The sequence below is a fragment of the Haemaphysalis longicornis genome, unplaced genomic scaffold, assembly GCF_048455015.1.
Source record: "Haemaphysalis longicornis isolate Haplotype H1 unplaced genomic scaffold, Haemaphysalis longicornis Haplotype H1 scaffold_9, whole genome shotgun sequence".
Classification (NCBI taxonomy): domain Eukaryota; kingdom Metazoa; phylum Arthropoda; class Arachnida; order Ixodida; family Ixodidae; genus Haemaphysalis; species Haemaphysalis longicornis.
In genome coordinates, this window is record NW_027526460.1 from 123,820,201 (window position 1) to 123,840,671 (window position 20,471).

The 20,471-nt window shown below is 46.2% G+C and overlaps 1 protein-coding gene and 1 long non-coding RNA gene across 2 annotated transcripts in view; one reads left to right on the forward strand and one right to left on the reverse strand.

Annotated features, from left to right (window-relative positions):
• The window catches only part of LOC144153411 (alkaline phosphatase, tissue-nonspecific isozyme-like), a 107,953-nt gene that overhangs the window by 50,719 nt on the left and 36,763 nt on the right, over nucleotides 1-20,471 (reverse strand). Inside the window, exons 6-7 of the mRNA XM_077685059.1 lie at nucleotides 18,719-18,853; nucleotides 3,196-3,486 (exon numbers count right to left, since the gene is read on the reverse strand). Of these exons, the coding sequence (XP_077541185.1) occupies nucleotides 3,196-3,486; nucleotides 18,719-18,853 (426 nt within the window). The remainder of the gene's footprint in view (nucleotides 1-3,195; nucleotides 3,487-18,718; nucleotides 18,854-20,471) is intronic.
• On the forward strand, nucleotides 8,803-11,798 carry LOC144153667 (uncharacterized). The gene is made up of 4 exons (XR_013319351.1): nucleotides 8,803-9,106; nucleotides 9,300-9,445; nucleotides 9,536-9,658; nucleotides 10,705-11,798. It is a non-coding gene; the product is annotated as an uncharacterized LOC144153667 (long non-coding RNA).

The window sequence follows — 20,471 nt, forward strand, 5'->3', positions numbered from 1 at the left end:
CTTTTCTGATGGAGGCGAAAAGCAAAAACGCCCGTGTGTACGAGATTTCGGCGCACGTTAAAGATCCCCAGGTGGTCGAAATTAATCCGGAGCCCTCCACTACGGCGCACCTCATCGCCTGCGTTGCGTCGGCGCGTTAAACCCCACAATCAATCAATCAACAATACCTTGGTTGCTACTTAAAATTAAGTGAATTTTGTTTTTTGTTATAAAAATAAATATGAATAAGTGTGATGAGGAATAAGCATGCCGGAAGCGCCCTATTCAGCTTAGTAAACAAAGCGCTAGAGGAAGTAAATCATTAGAACTACCTATGACAGGTGGTTAGTGCTGACCCCTACAACGAGATAGAAATAGGGCGCAGAATACGTTTAGGCTGGGGAGCACTCGGCAAGCACTTCAATTAATGCAAAGTTACCTGTAGCACTTAAAAGAAAAATAAACAACCAGGGCGTACTGCCGGTGATGACATAAGGAGCTGAAACTTGTAGCATTAATAGACTAATGTAAAGCAAATTTACATCGGCTCAGCGGGCATGCAACAAATAATGATAGGAGTAACACTCAAGAGAGAGGAAGAGAGCTTCCTGGATCAGGGAACAAACTCGTGTAGAAGGTAACATAGTACAAGTAAAAAACAAACTTGTGTAGGCAACGTAAGGAGAAGAACCAACAACCAGTGGACAGTTAGGGTAACAGAGAGCATACCAAGAGACGGGTTTAAGGGAAAGGCCAATAACACGATGAAGGGATGAAATTGGAAATTAGGTGGCCAATAATAAACTCGATTGATTATGGATTGATTGTAGGGTTTAATACGCCCACGCAACGCAGGCGATGAGGCGCGCCGTTGTGGAGGGCTCCTGATTAATTTTGACCACCGGCGGATCTTTAACGTGCGCCTAAATCTCGTACACACGGGCGTTTTTGATTTTCGCCTCTGTCAGAAAAACTCCCACCTCCCCGCGCGGGAACCCCTGTGTAGATGCGACGCATAGGCGGAGCGGCGACGGGACCGCGTTTTATAGCGCGCATAACGTTGAGGGGACTGCGTAAGCCGGTCCCAGTCGATGACGACGTTGGCGTACTTGTAAAGCGGCGTGGACTCTAGGTGTTTGAGCCAAGCGTGGATGTTGCTTCGCCGGAGAACGGCACACCGGTTACAGTCAAACCCAGCTATAACGAACCCGGATAGAGCGAATTATGCTGTATATCAAACAAAAATAATTCAGTTACGGAAATACATGGGAAACATATTCCTTATAACGAAGTTCACATCCGATATATCGAACTCTGCGCGCCTAGAATGGCCGTCGAAATGCATGGCCTCGGAGTGGCGATTTAGATGTGGACTGGCCGCGACCACGGAGCAAGCGTTGCGGCTAAGACATTACGCCTCGCATGGAGCGACGTGACGCCCGGCACTTTCCGTAACTGTTTCCGACGCGCGGGACTCACGACGGAACCCGCGCAGTAAGCGAGTCCGGACCAAGACAGCAGCATCGGTGAACTGTGGGAAGAGCTCCCCCACGTTTCCGATGATGTCGCGAGTGAAATCCGTCCGACGCTTATAATGAAGCGCTTTCGGCAGTCGATGTGCTCCGCCAATGCTTCTTAGATTTTGGAGGACGCGGACTCGAACTGGTGCAAACAATGTTCCCTGTAGAGAATGCTATGCTAGTTGAAGCCGTCAAAACGAAAGTGAAAACAAAAATCACCGCTTTTTTTCTTTGCAAAGTATGCAGTTCAGGTGGAAAGTAGCTTTATTATTTGCAATAAATAGATTACTTTGGGTACGGTAATGCCTACTTCACTGTGTTCGTTTCTGCATGCGGAGATGTTGAGATTAGGGAGGGGGAGGCGGGGGGGGGGACTCCAGCGGATTGCGAACTTGTAAAAATGAGTTTGTTATAGGCGGGTTCGGCTATATCGAACTAATCGCGGTGCATATTGCAATTCGCTATAAACGGGTTTGACTGTATATGCGCAGCGCGCCCGAAGGAGAGGAAACCGCGGAAGAGAGAGTACTGCACATGCGCCGGCCCCAGCGCGTCTGCCGCGGCTATGACACAACGTGGCGCGGCTATGACGGAACACAATCCACTTTAATCCAATCGAAATCCAATCCAAGCCAATCCAATCGAATCCAATCCAATGCCCCTCGCGAGAGAGTGTTCGCTATCAGAGAGGAGAGGGGGTGAGCGGCGGAGAGTGAAGCTCGCGCGGCAAGGAAAATGGGGGAGGGGTGTGGACGGACAACGACGCCGTATGGAGGGACAAGGCGAGTGAATGGGATGCAGTCGCATCTAAAAAAGTTCTAGTACATGGCGCGCGAGCCGTGGAGCGCATGAATTTACTTAAGTAAACCTTCACTTTGTTTTATTGTGGGAGGTCTGAGGCGGGAGGGGAAGAGCGTAAAAGTTGCGCGGGAAAGAGGAGAGTAATTTACGTGACAAGGGTGAAAGGTCGTCTTTTTTCTACATTTGAAGTAAAGTGAGAAAATGCGCGGCTAATTTTTCATGAGGCGTCTCTGCAGCAGCAATGTTAACCTTCCGCGAAAGAAAAAATACACGACCATATAGCGATCACCAAAGACGAAGCTTGTGCTTAACTTGCAGCATGAAATTGCCCAATGCGACCAACATCCTGAGGCGGCAGTATAACATTCTGGAGCAAACCGAACGTCTCAAATGCAAGTCGTTCAATACAATTTCCCCAAAGTGCGCCAGTATTGCTTCAAACGTACTCCTTTGGTGTTATGGCGTAAATATGGTTGAATGATCTGGAGAGTTCCAAGTGCTGCTTTAAAGAAAGGGAGTTTCTGTCTAGATGGCTTGTTAAGCATTTTAACAGGGAGTGGGAATGGTAACGCCCATAGATACGACGTGCTGGCTAGATTAGACATCATGAAGAGCAGAAAAAGGCGAATAGGAGTAGTCTTGAGACACTTATTTTCAGCGGGCAAGACACAACAGTGGCGGTCTAGCCCGTTGTCCAGCCAAAAGGCGAGTCTAACGCGGGCAAAAATGTCTTGCAAATAAGAACTCGGAAAGAGAATCACGATCACGATCGTAATCGTGATATGAGCGGAAACCGAGGGCTGCCATGTTGCAAGTATGACGGGGCCCCTTGGGTGCGTCTACAAAAGGTTGGCCTACACCTAACCAAAAGTATTACCGTGCGGTGGAAACGTACCAGTGTCGACGCCATAGAGTCGCTCGCTTTTGGATGGGCCGCTAGTGTACATGAGAGTGGTGTAGGGTAGACCATCTATGTTTGAAACTCCCGCCGTGCCCAAGATTGGGTGTCCCCGAGGCGGGTAGCCGTTAATGACGAACCCATGCGAGTGGTCGGCCGTCACGAGGAAGAGGGTGTCCCGGTAGTCGATGAGCTTCACAGCCGCTTCAATGGCGTCGCTCATAGCGACCGTCTCGCGCAGCGCCACAACTGCTCTGTTCACATGGTGGGCCTGGTCAATGAGACCTCCTGGAAGGAGAACGCCGACGTGCACACAGGGTTTAGGGGCAAAAAGGTTTTAGACCGTGGCGGCAGCTGCCACGAGATGAAGAATAAGGCTCAAAGTGCCACATACCACTATCCTCGCGAATATACGAAAAACTGAACTAACACTCATGTAAAAATAAAACGCGAACACGGAAATATTGTCACGGCGTGGCCTGTTGCACGCGCCCCGCCACAAAGAACAAAAGAAAGGATGCCCCGTCGGGCAACCAACCGACCAACAGCGCCCAACTCTCTCGCGGCGGCGCGAGAGAGAACTGGGTGGCAGCGGCACTAGGGCGTTCGTTTTGGTGAGGCGCAAGTTCACCTTTTAATAAATCTGTTTGTCCTTTTACCGCCAACACATCATGTTCTTGAGTTTGTGCCTCGCTACAATATGAACCGGAACACGCAAAAGCAAAAATACTGTCCGTGTAGGTCCATTAATGGCGCGCTATTGCAGTATTTGGAACGCCAAATTTCCCAACTTTGTTGCTGTAATCAAACCATTCGTCAGTTTTACTTGCATGGAAAGAAATCGCGCTGTTTGCGTGTTCCGATTCATATTTTCGTGATCGCGTTTCAGTTGTCCATGACTGCACATGGTCGGACGTAACCGTGCCTCTGAAAATGCCTGCCTTCTAGTAAAATTGATCTCGCACTCATGTATCAGATTCTTGCCGCGCTTTTCCTTGGTTCCTTGCGGCGCCACCTAGGTCTTGGCCCCAGCTTAAAGAAGCCATGCAAACAAAACAAAAAATTGTGCATTCCAAAGATTGCTTGGAAAGAATCATACTGACACCACTTTTAACGTAAAGTTCGCTCAAATACTCTACATAATTAGAAAAAAGAAAGAGGGAATGACCCTTTAAAGCACTAAGAATTGTGTGGTTAACAGTCAAAGTTACCAACGAACACGTAAACACGGAAGCGGTTAGTGCAGTACGTTTCCCGCTGACACTATTACAGCCGCCAGACATGTTATACTTGTCTGACAAAACACAGACGAATTGACATAAGAGGCACAGTCACTTACAAGACCATGTTTGTCGAGCCATAGCTTACGTTTCGGGAAACGATTAGTGTGGACCCTAATAAAACTACGGCACGTATAGAAGTCCGGCCAGAAGCAAAGTACGGACACTGGCACTTTAGCGGTATTGCAGCGCCATCTATAAAAGTGGGTGATAAACAGGATAACCAAACGTCCGCCTGTGAGATGGTAGCAACCCTGGTCAGCAGGCTGTCTAGTTTTAAGGCCCTGCTCTGGATACGTCATTGTCGACGTTACGAAAGACACGATTTAGCGGGAGAATTGAAGTTTTGGATTCAAATATTTAATTTTTCAGTGTATAAAGCATCGTTGGCAGCCGGACCAGCCCTGAGGGAACAATGAAACACTAAATCTTTCGAATAAAACAAACTTATGTTTTGTCTGCATGGCCTCTAAGTCACACCGTCTTCGCCCGGCCTCAATGGTCAAGGTTACGTGAGCCGTGTCAGGTAGCCCCATCCCCACCGCTACGATCCTTCGAGCCGGGATGAGATTAGATGAGCTGAGATTGGCTGAAGGTGCCGTGTCCCCAGCCCTGTCGTCCGATGAGCCTGCTCGTCTACGAAGAGGACGGGTTCTCAGCGTCGGCTGCAGGGTCTAGCTGACCTTCATCTCGTCGGGATGCCAGAGAAAGTTACGACGTGCTCTCGCCAGTCAAAGCCAACTGGACAAAAATGACCTCAGAATCTTTCCTTAACTGTACCCGTGAAAACAGCGCCAGCGCTCCCAGAAAATACGAGCATCACAGCGCCGTTAAATTTGTTATTTTAGGATGGCTACATTCCCCCAGAGGGTACCTTTGTAAGAGAGCATCAGTGTATTCACTACAAAATATACAAGCGTTACTCTCGCATTAAAATGGAATACGAGCATCAAGCACCGAGAGGAATTACGAATATATAAGCATGCAGAAGGATCAACATTTGGGCGAGTTGGTACTGGTTATGTATCATCTTGACGAAACAGCGTAAAAAACGGGGACACTACACTGTTAATCTGGTTCCATATAAGTTCCAGTTAAAAAGGGTGATCCATATATTTTATGTGGATCCGAACGAAAGAATAACTGGAACGAAGCATATAGGTGGATCTTATCTGGAACCGTCAGCTTGTTTTCTTTATGTTCGTGGTTTTTATCTGGAACCGAAGAAATGGGGTCTTGCGATGTCGGCGGTTCCAGTTACTGTTCCACTTATGTCCCAGTAAACGGTTGGGGAGAGTGCGTTTGTATATTTTTTGCTCGTGTCTTGTTCCACATAACTCGTGCACGGCAGTGAAGTGTGCACTCTTTCATGCATCAACTGGAACAATGAATCGCATATATATTAGGTGCTTCTTAACCCAAGATGCACGTGCGCGTTTAATATACACGCGCACACCGCACATAAAATTTAATGAACTTCGCCGACATCTATGAAACTGCCTTGCAGCAGTTAACTTTCATAATACGGCTAAGCTGTAGTTTTGGTGATGTCCTTTGACAGAAAACAAAATCCCACTTTTTTTGTCAACGCCGTACAAAGCATTAAAAATGTCGAGAGGAGGATTTCTTAGGCAAAAAAAGAAATTGCAGGAACCCATTTCCAGGTGTTCTGCGGTACCCAAACCGCTTTCGTGAACATCGTATTTTTCTTATTTGAGGCGTCAAGTACAAAATCACCAGTGACTTCAATTTGAGAAGGACTAAACGTCTTCCCTTTCCCCGTCTGCCGTTACGGCAAAGCCATAGCTGCTATAGTGCTGAAAAATTCGTGGTGCTTTTGTGAACATCTTCATTACGAAATACTTGTTGAGGCCATTACATTTTATGCGTTTGGTTTACAAAGTTTCGCAGAAACGGCAGTTTTTGTTCAACACTCAGTCATCATCTCGCTGTAGTGTAGTACGCGCTCAATGGTACTTAGTCCACGTTATTTATGTTGGGATGGGGTGCATACATAATGGTAACCGACTGCGTCACATTTTACACCGCATACATCAGGCTACGCATGCAGTTATATGCTTAGAAGTTCGTTTTTGTATTTTGTCTCGTCCCGGCTATTAATTTTCACAAGCAAAAACGAAAGCCTCTTTGCAGGAGGAGAACGACACAGAACCCGGATAACTAAATCTACCCCGCGGCATCTGCCTTACATTCTATATATTTATACTGAAATGTCATTCTTATTTGAAATTATGCATTGCAGTATCGCGAAAATTCGCAGTGTTACCGTAATGTTGTTACTTGCCATAGTAATTCAAGTTCACCGAATGACGTGCCTTCTCCTGCTGGTCCCCCCGTTGCTCTTTTCCTGCACTATTGATTGGTGTTCATGAAGAAAAACTGCTGGAAAACGGGCAGATGTATTATTACTCGCTAATTAGCGAGTAATCACACTGGATTCACTATACGGAAGTAGTTTTCTATAACGTGGATATCAAAGAGCGTCGCAGTATATATTATTGGTATTGGAAAGACTTGTCAAGAGAACGCAGTCAATAAAGAAGCGTCGTTTTGTTTTCACTGCAAAGAACGAAATAAAGCTGTCATCAAAGTTTATGCACACATACCGCAAGCGCTCACGGCCCGCGGAGAGAAACAACTTTAGCCCAACTAACGTGTTAAATTGCTTAATATCTGAGCTCTTTGTTCCAGCCTCAGAGCCGCGTAGACGTCCGCTTAGAGGCCTACTCCCATTTTCCGAAGCAAATATAAGCGATCAAGGGTGCCGAGCTTGTGATCTCTTCCGCGGACTGGTCACTGGCCACGGCGTGCATCGCCCAAGGCACGGAGGAAGAAAAAGTTGGCCGAAACCATTACGAAACGACCGCCACTTCAGAGCAAGGCATGCCGTGCGCATGCGTTGACAGCTGCAAGCCAGCGCCGCTTGCTTTGATGCATGGTATAGTGGGACGGCAACGGGTACAACGACGATGAGGGAAAAACCATGGAAAAACGGGACTGCGTGAACACTTTTAACGACAGCAGCGCCCCTACGTCTCAACGCGTGGCTTCCGCAAACTAGTTTTTGTTTGTCCGCATGCAGCGCCACCAGTGGGCTTCTATAGCGGTTTCCTTGATTGCCCGCGTTATGTGCCTGATGTACTAAATGAACTGTCGGTCAGACTGGCGGGAAGAAACCGGGAACGGTTACCAGTTTGGTTGTGGCGTGAAACTGCGGATTTCTTCATGTCCTCGGGCTGTATTTACTGTTCGACGAAGTGAAGTTTTGCCGGGAGGCGCAGAAAAGGTCAGTGCTGCTTATTTATGTTCTGACAACGGTTGTTGTTCATTAACTTGTTCATCACTGCGTCCGATAAACGTGCCGCTCCGCTGCCTGTTCGATGCGAGAAACGTTTGCGGCCGTTATTCACTTTAAGCTTGTGTGTTTGTGGGTCGGAGTCGGCTTGACATTTCTGACTGCATACGTTAGCTTGTGCTATTTAGAAAGTCGCTAGTGCGCGCATTTCTCGAGTCTGCATGTCCCCTTATGGTGTGGTGTTGCTTAGTTGTATATTGACGGTTGCTGTACCTGTCAGCGGTACTGAATCTTCTCGGGTTAGTCGCACGCTATTGTCTCGCGCGCACACACTGCACAGCTTGTTTGTCGGAGCGTCTGTCTTTAGACTTATCGGTATTTTCAAGCTTCCGTGTTAATTGCGTTGTGTTGGTCTTCTGAGAGCCATAAATTTACTGTGCTAATCACGTTATTCCGCCTAATGTTGATGTGCGTTCAAGACGTTGGCGGCAGCACTGCTTACGTTTATCTGTGCTGTGTGTGTAGTTGTTCCCCGTTTCTACCAATGCCTTCGATGAATTCAGATGGTCTATTTACACTAGTCAACTTTAGTTGGCTCCCTCACGTGTAGTGAAATGCAAGGGAAAGTGGTTGTCTGAGCAGCAGCGTAGTAACAAAACGTTCCTTTTGTGGAGGGGAAGTCAGGTGGAAACACGCAGAAAGTGTGGAGCCGTTTCTATGCTGTCAATGTCAGTAGTAACCTGAGACCTCAGAATAATTACCCATAAAGCTCACGTGTGGACTATTAGAAATTTTAACGTTACAAAGTTAGTTTAAAAATAATTCATTCCTGCCATTTTATGCTATCACTGTCAGTGGCAGCTAGAGAGTTAGAATAATTTTCAAAACGCTCAGGTGCAAAGTTGTTGCATCGTGATGTGCACCAAATATTAATGCATTTCTGTTCTCCTTTGAACGTAGAAATTATACTGCAAAAGCAGATTGCTACATTCTGTATTCATACTCTATGACCTGTTCAGAAAGAGTCTGTGGCTGACTGTGGAGACATTTGGCCTTCCACTGATAGGTTGTGACAAATATTTTTGTGCCTCTGCAAAAAAAATGAAAACAAATTATTTCCATTCTTTACATGCTCCTGCGAACTCATGGCTGTGGCATTTACTGCCTGAAGACATCTTCGACATGCTGAAGGGTCGTCGGGGAGAGTGTGGCGGATTATGAATGCCCTGTGCAGCTCATAAGCCACAAAAGAGTACCTTTTGAGTCGTGCATATTGTGCAGATATTCACCAGTTCGCATAGACCAAGGACAGGTGAGCTTGAAGTATGTTCAAATATTTTTATATCTGAAATTGTTTAGCAAGAAAAGATTACCAGAGCTTCCGCTGTAAGAAAGACATTCTGCTTTCGTGGAACGAATCAGACATTGTTCAATATTTTCTCGTGCTCTCTGGGTAAAGCAAGGCATAAATTTATTCTGACATTTTTGTACTGTTTATTTTCTAGGCAATAGGGCGAAGATAGACCTAAAACAGCTGTACAAGGAATGCATATGGCCATTTTAATTGTATTTGGACCCCTTCTTGGAAGTGTATCATCAGAAGGCAACACATTAAAGCTCTTGAATGGGATGAAAGCATTGAATTCTACAAGTAAGTACTCACTGCCATTTTTGGGTCTTTCATGGCGCATTTTTAGGTAGTTTCTTTGTAACTAATGGTTTGAAACTTACTTCTTCTCAGTGACAGCTTGGCCTGTGGCTCAAGGTAACAGTAGGAGCTTTTCGGAACACGTTAGCGAAACTTTCCTGGAAGTGCACTTTGAGACGTCCCTGGCAGAAACACCCGGGTCATGATTTTCGTTGGGTAAGCTGGCATTTTGTTTTTGCGGGACTCAATTTCTGAGGCTGTTCATCCTAATAAAATCTCACTGTTATGAAGTTATCGGGAACGCCAATATTGGCTGGCCATTGTGTTCACATTGCGCCAATTACAGATGCTCCAACAGTGGCCAAAAAAAACCAATATTTTGTATTTAAGTTTTGTAAATATTTAGCTTACACCTTGAGAGTTGTTGCTGTGATTTGCCAGCACCACGGACACGCCCAACGTGGTTGCTGTTACAACAATACGGTGGCAACTGACGATTTAAATTTCCCGCTTTTAATACGCCCGTAGCACCAATAATACCCCCAAATACAGCCGTAGCATGAGTAATGCTTGCATTGGACTTTGACAGGTGGTTAAATAAGGGGTAATTTTTTTGAAGGGAATTGTTTAGAGCACAGAAAGTGACGTCTGCAAGAAAATGTGCTATAGTTGTGATTTATAAGAAAATTGTGCAACAGCCCAGTTCAGCATTAGTCAGCTCAACTTCTGCCTCACACCACTACGAACCATGGAGGTAATACATATCGAGAGGGAAATATTTTAGGTGGAACTAATTCCCCCAAACATTTCTGCCACAGTGCGATATTTATGATTTCCTATGACTGGCCATTTATTTCTTCGCGGTAGAAACATCGTTTAGCTGTAAGTCATATTAAGCCAGCCTCACTACAGCATTCTAGGGAGCACATTATACAGTACAGAGAACATTTTTTGCAGAGAGAAGGTGTGTAAAATGTAATGCCGAAAGGTGATTATAGTAATTATTATTTGATTAACAAACGAAACCTCTCAAGGATAAAAAACCTTATAATCAGGATACTGAGGCAGCAAGGTGGGATACTTTCCAGAATCAGGGCAATTTCATTGATTGTCTGTGGTGATATTGTTTAGCGCACTTTCACCTTTAGCAGCACTCCCAGAAAAAACCCAAGAAATCACTGATTTTACTGTGTTATGAAAAGGCCTAAGCAACTCACTCATTTAAAGCAACCATGTAACAAAATATTCTTGTTTCCTTGAAGGTACATGAGGTGAGCAGTAAGTGGCCCGGTTATTCTGAGAGAAGGGACTGGCGGCATCAATATTGCCCGCAAGAAACTCATCACGGATTCGCCGCCTGCATTGTCACTTCAGGGTGTGGTCATCCTCTTCGCCGCATATGTCATCTTTTTCATCGTGTCATCATGTTCTTATGGTTGTGTGCCTTTGAAGAGCTCTTGGGACTTTTGCAGGGAATTCTTGGAAAGCATGAGAAATTTGACAGTGGCCTGGTGTCATTTAAGTTTTAGTCTCTGTTGAAATACTTGAAGTGTTCAGCTTTACTTGGGATTTAAAATATTGGTAGAGGTTAAATTATCTCTTGAAAGGCATGAAGGAGGTCAGATGAAAGGCATGAAGGGGGTGAAATCAGATGAGGTTTAAGTTACTGGCACATGCAAGTTTCATGTCGACTGAACACTGAAGTCGTGCCTTATTTTTCATCATTGGCACAATGCGCAGGCTGTCTTTGAATCTATAGTGGGTGTTAATATAGTTCATGGAACCGCATTGTAACGTCCTACTATTCAAGTGTAGCTCATTAGATTTTTTTTTCGTGGCAGTGCTGGTGCTGATGCAAAAGTGACAGTGCTTATTTACGCAGATGGCTTCCGCCTTCATTGATAAATTTTAGTACTGCAAGTGAGCTGACACCCATGCCGTAGAAGAATTTAAAATGTGCGTATTTGGCTTGAACAAGTCTTACCCTTTGAACATAGTTGCATTTCTTGCTTGGGAGAAGCAGGGCTTTGGTCACAATTACACTGACAACAAGACGGGAGGGTTTTTATAGCACGCAACTGTGAATTTTACCTAAGGCAAAACGTTGAGGCTGGAAAAAATGCTTTCAAGTCTGCTTTGTAAAACTGGTCTCCTGTACGATTCAACGCTGGCTTGTTTGCTTCTTAAGGATGTCTGACTTGTTCCCGCTTGAATTGACGACGTATATAATTGGTCTGCTTGTTAAATTTTAATATGTGTAACATGCTTAGAGCTACCTGGTTTGCAAAATTATATAAGATTCACGCTGGCTTTTGTGAGATTTCCTGGGATGAATTATTTTAAGCAACTACAAATTGTTTGGGCAAGTAACGTGCCTTAAGTCAAAGGCCTTTTCAGGTTGCTCATAAAGTCTATTTAGCCTGCAAATAGCTTGATGTTGCACTTACGTCTGGTGTCAGGAAACTGCTATCTTTAATAATCATGTTTTAATTGTGGCATACTGCCGCATGTGACCTCTCGTGTCAAAATGTTTTATCGTTAATCTTGGCTCGAGCGTTCTTTTCCGAAACTCTTGCACAGCACTGCTGTAGGTTTTTGATAATACAACCGTATATGGCTTGTTTTTAGGCTTTTCCCTACAATTTAATAGCAAACTGCACTGTCCCAAACAGTTATGCGTAAACATAGTATGGCAAGCGCAATGAGTAATTCCGCCTTTGAATTACCCTGGTTTATCTGATAAGACAGCATATTTGATGCTCACTGTTGTATAATGTCTGTGTCAGTGCCGCGGTAGACGCACACGTCTATTTATTTGTGAAGCAGTTGACCATAATACCGTCTTTATTAACCATGTTTTTGAGTTAAAGTGAATATGTGAAAATGCCACTTGGAACCTAGTGTTATTGTTATGGTATTTATTCCTTGTACGTTGGTCATTTTCTGTGCAATTTAAAACAGACAGCTATTCAAATCTGAAATGTATGAATACTAACACCCAATAAAGTTGTATAGTATGTTGAAAAGCAGTGTATGAGTCATAATAGTTTGTTTCGTGCGTATTTTAATGCAAGTATATTATTCTTTTACATGCAGCTGAAACCCAGAACAGGATTCTGCGGGTGAAGCCAAAGACTGTGTGCCGCTCTAGGTGCCTCAGACCAACTTTTATATAGAACTGTGCTCCGATAGGCAACTGTTGGGAACTGTCAGGGACCACACTGCTGCGGGGGTTTCTGCTTTCCAATGGTTGGTATCACTGCGGGTCATATATCAAGGCTGTGTTAAAATGGTGCTTGCGGTTTCCTGCTGATACCAATGCATCCGCCAGCCTGGCATATGACTTCGGTGTATACCGACAGGAAAGCAGAAATATTGAAAAAGTGGAGTCCCATAGACAGCTTCCCAATGTCTATAGGAACACCGTTTTATATAAACAGCTGGTCTGAAGGTACCTGGAACGGCGCACCGGATAAATTCCATAATCATTTTACATGGATCAATGTTCCAGTGACTTAAACTACCCTTTTATTTGGACCAGTGATCCGCATACTTTTATTTGGAACACCGATCCACATAATTTAGTTGCAAAATATGTGGTGCACTGTTCCACTTAATTTTCAGGATATGTGGAACACGGTTCCAATTATATAACTGGAACTTTTTTGCAAAAAAGTTCCAGTTACTAAGTGGATCTTACGTGGAACCAGATTAAGAGTGTAGGAGAGAAAGACGACAGTCTTTCTCTTCTAGTGTTTCCGTTTTTTACGCTGTTTCGTCAAGATGATACATATAAGCATGCAGCAGAAACCATACAAGCGTCGCTGTCGTTAGAAAAAGAAGAAAAAAAAAAGAAGTCAAGCAAGATCGCAACTAGTAGCAAAATATACAGCAAAAAAGGAAGAAACAGCGTGCCGAAAAAGGTAAAGAAGTCAGAAAAAGCATCGAAAGCCGAAGTACTGCAATCAACATTATAATCTAAAAACGGGAACGTTTTCGCGGCACAGTTAACCAACACAGGGTTCTTTGTAACCAACAAGGTGGCGTTTCGAAGCCGTGCCAAGTGTGACACCTGCAGATGCCGAAACGACGTCGTTGGTCAGCGTGTCCTCCCAACCGCTGATTGGGCGCAGACAAAATGTTGATTTAAAGAGCGAGATTTCGCTATGCAATTCCTAGATCTTTTCTCTGTTCTTTCTCCATTTTAAAAACACGACGTTCCTTTTTTTCTTTATGTTTGATTACGCAATAAACACCGGAGTATGCTTCGGCGGTTTTCTAAACAGTCCCATGACAGTTTTTGTACACCGAAAACACTGGTAATCTTGTCGTATCGTTTACAAAGTGGGAAGCGCGTATTCGGAATAGATTTATTCTATTAATACGCAAATTGGTGACACCATCCTTCGCAGCTGCATATTCCAATGTGCTGAGTATTCCAATTAGTGCTGAGTAAAGTCTTCTGAAGATCCTGAAGTTCTCGCTTGAATTTTCTTCTTCCATGAAATTATTCCGACGGCCACCTTGTATTCCACGGGCTCAGCGCTTTGGTTTGAGGCCAGAATAAATGAGAATCTAATGCCCAAGCGTTTATTATTGTCTCCAGATTCCATGGTATCCCACTTTCCAAGCCATATAGCGTCAATAGGTGACCGCTTGGGGTTAAAGCGAATGCAGTTGCATTTTCAGACGTGAAGTTTTGTATAATATTTATCCCTAAAATAACAGTACGGTTAAGGACAAACTGTAATTTCGCTGCATCGCTTGAATCATTAATATTGAGAGGGGAAAGCATGCAAAAGGCCGAACGGCGTTTATTCCGAAGCTCACAATATCCCTGTATAGTGTGCAGTCACTAGTATATAGATTTACCGTTGGGACAGTTATTAGAAAAAATCCCTGGCCTTCTCCACTAACGTGACACAGGGGGGAGGGAGGGAGCGGGCAGAGTATAAGTGTATTCTTGCCGCTTTTATGTTTTTCTCAGGGAGATGAAAAAGTTTGGGCGGCAGAACTATACAGCTTTGCTGTAAAAGTCTCGTGTCTTTGAAGCGCAAGGCGTTCTAGCGCGAGGCTTTGGAAGACGAGTGTCCCGGTGTGTTCCTATAGTACGCGTTTTTGCCCACGGCGATGAAACGTTCTAGCGCGAGGCGTTTGAAAACGAGAGTCCCGGTGTTTTAGTACCGTGACTACATGAAGCGACGACGACTACAAGAGGCGCCGACAACCCGAGCCCCTACTAGGGCTTCGCCCTTAAAACTGAAAGCAACAGAAGCCCCATGACGGACCGTTCTCCAACGCGCGAAAGGAGAGTAACGTGCAGGGATTCAAAGCGATGACCATTACCTTTTGCAAACGATTACAAAAATATATGTGCATGTTACCTCCTTATGCACAAGCCAAGAAGGCAGAAACAAACAAGAGGAGATTCTTTCTGGGGCGGCTAAGTCACAAGCATTTGGCACCACTCACAGCTGCAGCTAGTTTGAAAAGACAAACATCGCTAGTTAAAAAAAAAATGGGTCATCTCCAGTAACGTGAAACGTGACGAGGAACGAAGCATGCAGCGTATAAGTGTATTCTTGGCGCCTTGACGTTTTTGCCAGCGGAGATGAAACCCTTAGCGGGTAGAGCTATACAGCGTTGCTATAAAAGTCTCGCGCCTTTGAAGCATGAAGTGTTCTAGAGCGAGACGTCGGAAAACGAGTGTCCCAGTTTGTTCTTTAGAACTCGTTTTTTCCCACGGAGATGAAACGTTCTAGTGCGAGGCGTTGGAAAACGAGTGTCCCGGTTTTTGAGTACCGTGACTACGTGAAACGATGACGACGACAGGAGACTCCGAAAGCCTCAGCCCCTAAGGGTATTTGCCCCTTAACGGCTCACGAACAATGGTAACCAAAGCGCGGCCTGGTGATTCATAGTAGCTGCGCAGACAAAAGTTGGGAACGCCCCGGAAGAGCTTTTCAAATTTAGGTTAGAAAGTGCCGAAAAAAGGCCTCTAAATGTCGTAATAATTGTTTTAGAACTGTGTCATGGTAAAATTCGAAATAATATAAAGTGGGCACCTTAAAAACCACAGGGGAAATATTTCTGAAGTGAATTCGTCAAACTGCTCTGTTCGTTTGCATTGCATAGACTGGTTCAAATAAACGCACTTTTCATCATTTACCTTGTCGATAAAGCACTATTTAACTTGTAAAGCCTGGAAGACGGCGGCCACAACAGGCAGAAGTGAACCGTATTTGAGCTGCAATGACATTGGACGATTCCAAGATTGGAAATAAAACAAGTTTCGGTTTTCGGTTCTCTGCAATGATATGCTTGGCATATGACGTTATCCTTGGTTGGACATTCTCGATATCTCTGATATCAAAATACCCCACGGATGCCATGTTGTAGGCTGTAAAATGCGTCAGGTAAGCCTGCCAGCAGCGCTTAGAATTGTAATTGCACTAGCCGAGGCGTGTTCAGTACCTGGACGCCCTCCGCGTCATCGGGGACGCTCAACTGGCTCAACTGCGAGGGGCTTCGCCCCCACCTTTGGAGCTTTCCTGGACCGTCCCTGTCTCGTAAGAAACGTGTTCGCACCACGCCAGCACCACGCCAACAAGGCTCGCCAGCGCATCAATCTGCACGCAGTCTGCCAACTCGCCCGTGGAGCAACCTCTCTTCTACATCAATGAAGGTTGCAGCATTAAGTGGTGAATTCAGCGTAGAAAACATTACATAAGTACAAAATTACTCCCTTCTTCCCGCGAAGGAACCGTGGTGTGATGCGACGCATCCGGGGGTTCAATTTATTCACAGCCCCTGAAGGAGAGGAGACAGCGGAGGAGAGTCGCGCATGCGCGCACTCGCGCGACAGGAGCGGAGCGAAGCGAGTGAAGCGCGCGCACGCAGCTGTTTCTGATAATGAGGCGGAGTGAGAGGGTTGCGCACAGCTGTCGGAGAGAAGAGCAGAGGAGAGTCGCGCATGCGCAGATGGCATGCGGACGCCGCCGACGCCGACGCAGGAGGGACATCCCTCAGAGCAAGAGATGCGTCGCATCTAAAAAAATCAACTAAAGAACAAGTTTTATTGGGGATTTCAACTTGCTAAGTTCGACACCCTGCTCCCGGTGCTTCAGGCTACCCGGACATAGCCACAGCGCTGCGGGGTTGGAAATATAAAATATATATCTCGTAGCTTGTTTTTTTTTTCTTTTATTTTTTGCGTTCCCTGCAACTTAGACGACTATCTTTTGCATAGCTCTTCAGCAGTAAGGGTCCCCCCAATTCGCACGAATGTCTTATGTCTAGCGACTGCATTTCTTCGGTGGGAACCGGGATCTAAAATGGGTGATCGTGCTGCTCATCGCTGTAACTAGTTCACCCTGTGCAACAAGTGCTTCTCGAACTTTAGCTTTATGGTTTACATTAAAAGTTGGGGTTGATTTAGTGCGCAGCATGTACGCGTCCGCTGCTGTGATTTGATGGCATCGTCGGCCTCGTAACTGAGCGAATGAAGAGGCATCTAACACGGAAGAAAAACGGAGGAGGAAAGTGTGGCGAAAGTGTAAGGGGGAGGGCGGTATGCCGAGGTGGCGTGAGACGCTCCCCGGGGCGAGGCGCTACCAGCTAACCGAGAAAACGAATCCGTCGAATATGAGCCCACAGGAAAGCGGAGGATTAAGAATGGCAACGTGTGAGGGGGAGGGAGTGGAAAAATTGAGGAGGAAAGTGTGTCGAAAGTGTATGGGGGAGTGCGATATGCCCAGGTGGCGCGAGACGCTCCCCGGGGCGAGGCGCTACGAGATAGCCGAGAAAATGAAGCCTTTTAATATGAGCCCACAGGGATGCGGAGGATTAGGAATGGCAACGTGTGAGGGGGAGGTGGAAGAAAAACAGTGGAGGAACGTGTGGCGAAAGTGTAAAGGGCAGGGTGGTATGCCGCGGTGGCGCGAGACGCCCCCCGGGCGAGGCGCTACGACATAGCCGAGAAAACGAAGTCATCTAGTGGGCGAGGCGCTACGACATAGCCGAGAAAATGAAGTCATCTAGTATGAACCCACGGGGATGCGGAGGATTAAGAATGTCAACGTGTGAGGGTGAGGCGGAAGAAAAACGGTGGAGGAAAGTGTGGCGAAAGTGTAAGGGGGAGGGCGGTATGCCGAGGGGGCGCGAGACGCTGCCCGGGGGAGGCGCTACGAGATAACCGAGAAAACGAAGCCATTGATTATGAGCCCGCAGGGAAGCGGAGAATTAAGAATGGCAACGTGTGAGGGGGAGGCCAGTATGCCGAGGCCGCGCCACAGAATCCCAGCTCGTGTCGAGTGTTACACGCACATTGGTCCTCCGGCGTCCTCCTCACTGCGTGGATAATCGGAACCACGTGATAATTGCGCGGGAAGTTCAAACACAATTTACAACATGGTCGGCGGCGGCCGCGCGCGGCAGATGACGGCACAGTAGCGCGCGCCGCCATGCGTTCACTGATCACGCGATCACTTCCTAAGACGCAACAGCTATGCGGCGTGACCGAGAAGACTGCAGTTCGCGCTGCACACAAATTTTGCCTTAGGGAGTGTAATCGCCCGCCATTTCTTAATTTCTTTAGTACCCGTATTAACCTGGCTGACTCTTATCCCGCCTTTAATTGATACTAGATTTTCTACAAGCGTACCAGTAAGTGGGGCGTCGCATATCCACTTGTGTGGCTCTAGTTTGCCTTCATAAACTTGACGAAGATATTTACAGTCCACACTTTAACAAACTATGAGCACATTCTTCCAGGCACAAATCGTGTCGTGGATGAGTGAACGAATTGCGACGACCCGCGTCGGCCGGCTGACTAACTTGTCGGAGGGTCGGAGAGCCACACAATAGCGCTGTCAAGCGATCTCGAGTGATCATCATACGAAGCCTAAAAAGAAATCGTCAAGGAGGATGCATAGAGAACAACACCTTCTAGTTAAAGTTTCTACTAAATATAAGCGCGTAAACGCACCAAGTGAGGTCGAAACATGGCCTAGGGACTCCAAACCAATTTGTCAAGTAATCAAAAATACTTACGCATCTCTTCAGTGTCCGCTTAATACTATTGCTAGCTTGTAAGTTGTATTGAATGACTTTTTTTTACTAACGCGTTCAACGGGTTTTGTCGTTTAGCGTTTAAGCGGTACTGGAATTTGACGTCAGAAGTTTGACGCTGTTGTTGGCACGTATTTTTTTAGGAATGAAGAGGTAGCACAGCTCCTGAAGCGCAACAGTTATCGTAGAATACTTTTTGAAGCTCACCCTCAACAATTAGAGCAAAACCGTTGGGACCCTTTATTTTGAGCATCTTCAGAGCGGCCACCACCATCTCAGTGAGCGAAGGTTCCTTTGATGTGCGGTTGATCTCGGGTGGCAGGTGGTTTTCTGAGAACAGGCCTGGGAAGAAAAAAAAACGCGGGAAGATGCAAACCCTCATTTTACATCTTGCTTGTCAACCTCGTCTACTGTGTTCGGGCTAGGCAATGGATCAAGAAAAAATTAACTTTGTTCCACAGAAGGCAACCGCTTTCTAGTGCAACAAAGATGTGATGTATGCTTATTATCATGCCGTCGAGGGGAGTTTTACGCTGTCAGCGTGCGTACATAAGTATTTCGTTTTTCGTAGTATACCCACTCCGTTCGCATAATAATGTCATATATTAGACAAACTGGCACCAGTCCCCGCAGTGAAGGTGTTTAGAAAGCAAAGCTTTAAACGACACCCATAACAATTGCCCATGCGACGTCACTTGAATTCACACGCGTGGCTCAACAAACAGTGAAAAGAGAAATTCTGCCAGCGGTTACTTGGAATTCGCGTGGGCGGTGTCCCGAACGCAGCAGCAGCGTCTGCCACTGCCGGGCTAGACCGGTGGACGCCGCCGCCGTAGCACGGCCGTGCGTCGGCAGAAAGAAAACGGAGAGGAGCGTCTTTTGAAGGGTGAGACAGCGGAACCTAGCCATCCTGATGTGCTAGCTCGGTGCTACACCACCGCGCGACACAAACGTAGACACCAAAACAATTCGGAATGTGAGCTTAGTGATTCCATTTACACCGATTTAAATTATATTGTTTACTAAGGTTGAGAATTGCGACAAAGCTGAGGGAAGCTTTATAATCGCTGTTTATCAGGACCAGCTGCTCCTTCGGCCTTTTGTAATACCTCTTAGAACAAAACCGAATTGGTATTCATCAGTTTAGAAAACGGAGTGCCATTCGTGACAAGCAGTGCGCAAAAGTGGCATTTCTCTAGCGGCCAGATGTCTGTACGTGGTCTCTACATTTTGTTTTCCCGCCCTTCAGACCAATGCTTAACGTGTCTGCCGTACGACCGCTTAATTTCTTCGTGTCCGGGTTACCCAGGAGGTGATGTTGAACAAGTTAATCAAGCCGTGCGAAGGAAGCGCGCAATGGACGCGAAGCTGCGCCAAAACAGGCCCAAAACAACCTTCGCTAAAGCAGATGACAAAGCCGTGCCGCCGACGCGCGGGGAGCGCTAGGTAAATTCGCCGCGACATTTACAGTGCGCTCCATAAGTGAAACCCTCCGCCCCCCCCCCCCCCTACCCTCCTCCCCCACCGCCGCCGCCTTTGCCGGGTTGGGAGTTTAGTGTCCCACACGCTGCAGAAGAACCGTTGTCTAGTACGCGTAGAAAGTTTTGCTTGAAACAAGCTAAGTGCTCTTTGACTCTGTGAAGAAGGATGACCAGCAAAGCAGCGGTGCCAAGCCTCAACGCGAGCTTCGACTGGGTGAGCTTTGACTTTTTGCACGAAGCAAAACACGTTTGTTTGTAATTTGCGATGGAACATAGTTCCTGGTTAATTAACTGAATGAACTTTTAACGAACTAGAACTTTGTTCCGGTGGACAAACATGGAGCTGTCCGTTTTCCTCCCGTAGAATCCCATATGTATTGACAGCGGACGAGAATTACACAATATATAGAACTTCACTGTGAACCACGTAATTTTGAAAACTATATAAAACCGGGCGTTTTGTTGGGGTCGTCTTCGCG